General features: G+C 42.6%; 1 protein-coding gene across 3 annotated transcripts in view; it reads right to left on the bottom strand.

The window, feature by feature from the left end:
• Nucleotides 1-758: 758 nt before the first annotated feature.
• Nucleotides 759-6,000, bottom strand: part of LOC121535058 (cAMP-specific 3',5'-cyclic phosphodiesterase 4D-like) — a 68,412-nt gene continuing 63,170 nt past the window's right edge. For all 3 annotated transcript variants that reach the window (XM_045206244.1, XM_045206245.1, XM_045206246.1), the window contains 3 exons: nucleotides 5,299-5,576; nucleotides 4,415-4,597; nucleotides 759-4,253 (listed from right to left, as the gene is read on the bottom strand). In XM_045206244.1, coding sequence (XP_045062179.1) covers nucleotides 3,729-4,253; nucleotides 4,415-4,597; nucleotides 5,299-5,576 — 986 coding nt within the window. In that variant the 3' untranslated portion in view covers nucleotides 759-3,728. The remainder of the gene's footprint in view (nucleotides 4,254-4,414; nucleotides 4,598-5,298; nucleotides 5,577-6,000) is intronic.

The following is a 6,000-nucleotide window of genomic DNA, read 5'->3' as shown; positions in this document are numbered from 1 at the left end:
TGCTTCTAGACCGGAACACTGTCCCTTTGGACTCGGCAGAGGCTAGGCACACCCAATGATTTACATATACACTAGATAGCTAAAGGCGGCGCTGTGTTGACACCACCGTGCCTCCATCTTGGCACTCCCCTAACGGTGTAAAAATATTTTGGAAGCTATAGAAATGCCTTTATTAATGTCTACATTCGTTTTTGCCACATTTATTATATTACATCCACGTTAATACATACTTTTAAATTATATTATGTGAGCTAAACATAAAATTGAAAAAATATATAAAAACATTTCCCTTAAAGTAGAATTACTAATGTTACTGTCCCCACTATAACAAAAAAAATACTTAAATAAATGTAATTTTGTCTTTGAAACATTTAATTGAAATACTGTAGAATTCCATTCACTCCTATGAAGGACTGCTCCTACTGGGTAGTGCCAATATGGCCGACCGGTGGCTTCAAAGCCTCTCAATGACCAATACATAGCATCCGCAATCTAGGGTTTACATTATATACATAATTGGGCCCAACCCATCACCCCACTGATAGCTCCTGATTCAATTATTTTGCCATCTATCCCTTTCTTGTATGACTGTATTCAACATAAATATGTTTTGATTTAGAATGAATGTTTCAACAATTTCCTATTGAAATACACTTAGATAACCATCATGTAATCTGAATTCAGTGTCATTGGGGAAAAACATGCTTATCATTGCAGCATTCCATGGTCAACATTATTTCCAATAAGCATCAATGATGTCAAAAGCATGAAGACTCCTTTATTGGCAGTAACAGTAAACGCTTAGAAACCCGTAGTAAACAGTTGTGTTTGGATTGTCAAGACTGCAGACAAGTGTTCTGGGCCCAGTTTCCCAAAAGCATCATAAGGCTAAGTTGAATTTAGCCTTGAGATGCTTTTGGGAAACCGGGACCTGGTCAGGAGAGAAACATAGGAACAGCGTGTCTGAAACTCAGAGGGATCTCCTACTCTACTGATGTTATCCAGAAAATTCTGAAAGTTTGAGTATTTTTTTAATGGCAGACATATGGAAACTAAAACATTTGGTTGAGTACTGTAGTTGAAATCTGTCCCATTTTTTCTCCCAAAGCTCGGAAGGTAGCTACAAATAAATACGCAGCCTCCGACAAAGTCTATAGTTCTTCATTTCGGACATATATATAGAAATAATAAATAAACTGTACACAAAGCATTGTGAGGAAAATATACAAAAAAATAAATGAAAAATACAAAACAATAAATGATAGACAGTCATTAAAAATGTTGCATGACAGTTAAGGAAGGTAGAAAGGCTTGCTTGAGTTCTTGACTGTTTGTACTCCTTAGCTACGTTATGCAGTGGCGTATCTCCACCTTATCAAATATCAAATCTATGCTGAAAAAAAACATATGGACGTATAAGGCTCCAGGAAGTCTCATTTCTAGATCTTTCGTAAAACCCAACATAAATTTACTCCATGATGGCGGTTCAATATTTGTTTTTCGTGCACAGATGAGTTTATCTTAGTTACTTGAATACTCTCCTTATGAATCTTGCAGCGAAAATCATGTATCTTTATCAAAACATACTGTAGTTAGTTACCAAAAGGTTCAATTCCATAACACAACAAGTCCCCTATTTCAGCTGCAGTGGTCCAGCCTGTGCTGTGCATCAATTGTAATAATCAAGCCACATAATACCAGAATACAGACAGAATACTAACGTGGATTAGTCAAGTTACATTACACTCAACTGTTATGGAAGTGCAGACTTGTAAAAGTACCATACAAAGTGCTTTGGTTGCTTTACAAATACAATGAATCAAAATGTCCAACCATTCAAACATACCACTTCTTTAAGACAAGTACAGTTATCAGGGGATTATTGTTCTGAAACAGAAAACCTATTGGACAGAACGGGTTCACAGGGAGGGCGACATGATCAACAATGCTGTCAGTCAGTCATTGATGGAAATTAGCCAGGGGCAAAATGGAAATTACAGTACGAGTTGTGTCATGCTTGCTTGGCACTTGTATTGTCATTGGCTTTGTCCCTGTGAAGAGCAGAATATTGACCAATGACAAAAGAAAAAGGGGGGAAACATTCTGGCACAGAACTGGCCCATGACAGAATTGCGCTTGAGTGGCACATCTTTCAAACATCTCTGAAATAGTTTGGCAAATATTACAACATTTTCTTCACAAACCCAGATGACATATGTACATGCTACCAATGTATCTTATTTAGTCATTCAACTGGTTGAAAATGTGACCAGTGATGATGGTACCTGTGGAAAACATGATGGACTTGAAAGGACATTGTCCACAGACCTACTGTCAAACACTTCTCATCTTTGTCCAGGTTCCCCCAAAAAACAACTAGTTCTCCTAACGTGACAGGGTATGTAAGTGCTGGTTACACCTTCAATGTGTTCATTGATTGGTTCAAGCCCTTTCAAGCAGGATATTGGCTGTGAGTTAAATTGCAAAGTGCTAAAAGTGGAGGCAGACCAATGAAAATGGGTGCCGTAAAAAGGTTAATGATACACACAATTACAACATAAAGCAGTATGTATACACTTTGAGTGACTTCCAAAAAACAAAATCATACAGAAAAGTGTTGATTCTTAACTGAAGACCTTGTTTTGGGTACAGTAACACCATAGCTAAACCCAATCAAATTAACATACCTATAGTCCATTTACAGTAGGTATGGGCATTTTTAATGCCTTGAATTGTATTACATGTGCTGACTTCAATTCAGAATTTCAACACTGGGAGGCTCCAGGTGCAGACAGCATAGCTTTGTCTTACTTTTATACCCATATAACAACTGGCTCAGGGTTGGTTTTGTAGGTTTACATGTAACAGTTCAGGTTAGGACTGTGTGAGGAAGAACTGACCCTAAACCAGTTGTTAAGAGTTTGACTGAAGCAGCAGCACTACAGCTGCATTACAATCTTAGCACAAGACCCCTTGCGAGGCACCTAGTAGCAATTGCAACAGGGGTACCTAAAAAGTATTGTTGCTGCATTTAAACAATATATTCCTCAATCCATTCTGAGGGCCTGCTCTGTACTATGTCCTTTGTAGTAAATATCTGGTAAGGTCTGCAGTTTACCAGTAAAAACCACTTCCGGCACTATTTTGAAAGGACTTGAATAAAATATAAAATGATCAACAGTTGTAAAGGCAGGCAAATATTGCCATTGGCCAAGTTCCTGTTTATTGCGCTGTTTGGCATAATGTCTCAAAATACTTTATGGTGTTTGTTGATACTAAGCTTAACGCGTCGTCAATTGTTTCAAGCAGTCATAAGTAGTCAAAAGGAAGACGTGTCCCGCAAAATTCCTCGCTCCTTCGTCGTAGACCTTGGGTTGGCTGGCAAAACAGGAAGGTTGGTTTTCTCAGCATCTCTGAAAAACGTAAGCCAAACATGGTGACGCATGTTCAACTCAGAGACATATCGGTAAAACACAAAAGACCAGCTCAAAAACACGGTTTCCTGTACTCTGCAACCGAACAAGTAGGAACAGTGGGGCTCTCATCTCTCCAGTGCAAGGTGACTGCTGTGTAAGTGCAGACTTCCTGAACGCACCCCCTTTACATTCTCTACCTCAGCTTTGTCCTGCAATTCAGTCCAAGGAAGCCAAAGATGGTGGGTAAAGGGGTCAGGGGGGAGGCACAGAAAACCAACAAAAAAACGAACAAAAAATAACATTGCACTGGTGTTATGTACCTAGCCTGAAGCGCCTCACACCGGCATTGCCTTCTTGGTCATGTTCTCTGTCTTCGGCAGCCTCCCTGTCTGGTTCAGAGTCTGCGGACAAAGTCCTACCACCGACATTGAGGACAGAGGTGGCCATTTTGGAAAGCCCCTGATAGTGTGGGTGAGCAGTGGCAGACACGGAATGGAGTCTGCTGTCCGGGTCAGTTCTAGAAGGCTCCCCCCCAGTGCTACTGTACCCCTCCTCCTCTTCCGGGGGGCTCTCTGTGTCGGACTCGCCTTCCTCCTCTAGGGTCAGCTCAAACTGGAATTTGTCTCCGGTGGAGGATCCACCTCCGGCCCCCATGGCTCCCCCAGGCAGGCCCACCTTGTCCTGGGCCTCGGGGGTGGGCGAGGGGCTGTGGGGGATCATGCTCTGATACCACTCGCGGTTGTCCTCCAGCGTGTCTAGGATCTCTTGGGCGTCGGGATGGACCAGGTCGGCCCACGTCTCCCATAGAGGGTGGACGATGTAGTCTATGAAGCCCACCTGGAGGGGAAGAGGAATATATTTATTGACATATTTGTCAGAGAGGCAGACTTTTCCGTTCAGACAGTGTATGTGTGTGTATGTCTCTATGCATGTGTACATAGTGTGTATACTGTATGTGTCTCTGTGCTTGTGTGTGCATGTGTGTGTAGTAACCGTACCTGGTTCTTCTCAATGGAGGCGTTGTGTTTGTCACACATGGGGCTGATCTCCATGCCCTTGTCCCTCTCCCTGTCCCCCTGGGTGAAGAACTCCACCATGATGCGGTCGGTCCACTGGCGGTACAGCTCCAGGGGCTTGGTGGGGTTACTGAGGTCAGCACAGTGAACCATGTTCTGGAGGACCTGGAGAGAACCAAAACCAGTTCTTATTGAGCATCGAGGAAATGAAATGGCCATAGAATCATATCGGTCAATCAATCAAATCTATTTTATAAAGCTCTTTTTACATCAGCAGTTGTCACAAAGTGCTTATACAGAAACCCAACCTAAAACCCCAAAGAGCAAGCAATGCAGATGTAGAAGCACTTTGGCTAGGAAAAACTCCCTAGAAAGGGAGGAACCTAGAGAGGAACCAGGATCCAAGGGGTGGCCAGTCCATTTCTGTCTGTGCAGGGTTGAGATTATAAGAGTACGTGGCCATTAAGGCCAGATCTTTCTTCAAAATGTTCAAAAGTTCATAGATGACCATAAGGGTCAAATAGTAATCACAGTGGTTATAGAGGGTGCAACAAGTCAGCACCTCAGGAGTAAATGTAAGTTGGCTTTTCATATCTGAGCATTCAGAGGTCGAGACAGCAGGTGCGGTAATATGACAGTAATATGTTCCCAATGGTTCAGTTGGTTGGAGCATGATGCTGTCAGTTTAGGCCAGTGTTTTGGGTTCAATTCCTGCATATGCCACATACAATGAATGAATGGGTTAATTGTAAGAGTCTTTGGATGAAAGTGTCAGGCAAATGGCCATATTATCATCTAATTCACATCAGTTATGCTGAATATGATTCCCTGCTAAGAGAATGAATGTGATTCTTTCTGAGTCTAACCTGGATGCGATCTCCGTAGTTGTCCAGCAGCAGCACTCCAGAGCTGGTCACCTTCTTGGTCTCCACCATGGTCTTCAGGTCAGCCAGCAGGTTCATGTGTTTGGACATGTCTGTGGCTAACACCATGTCTATGACCATCTTGCGTAGGGACTGTCTCTGTTTCTTGCTGAGGTTCTGGAAGATGTCACAGTTGTTTTCCTGCAGCAGCTTGAAGCCTACAGCCAGGTGGTGGTTCTCCAGGACTGACACGTCATTGTACATCAGGGCCAGCTCTGAGTCTGGACGGACACACAGGAGAGGATGGATAAGTGTTATACAGACAAAGACAGATATAAACGCACACACACAAAGATAGATATTCTACAGCAAGGGTCTCAAACTGGCGGAATGTGGGCCAGATGCGGCCCGTGAATTGATTTAATGTGGACACAAAACCACAAAGGATTCCAAGATTTTAAACTGTAGGAGCAGTCGAAACCGTGCTTCTAGACTGGAACCCTGGCCCCTTGGACTTGACAGAGGCTAGGCCCACCCAATGATTTACATATACACTAGATAGCTAAAGGCGGCGCTGTGTTGACACCACCGTGCCTCCATCTTGGCACTCCCCTAACGGTGTAAAAATATTTTGGAAGCTATAGAAATGCATTTATTAATGTCTACATTCGTTTTTGCCACATTTATTATATTACATCCACGTTA

This window comes from Coregonus clupeaformis, chromosome 21 (assembly GCF_020615455.1).
Source record: "Coregonus clupeaformis isolate EN_2021a chromosome 21, ASM2061545v1, whole genome shotgun sequence".
Taxonomy (NCBI): Eukaryota; Metazoa; Chordata; class Actinopteri; order Salmoniformes; family Salmonidae; genus Coregonus; species Coregonus clupeaformis.
This window is presented reverse-complemented; position numbering and strand designations above follow the sequence as displayed.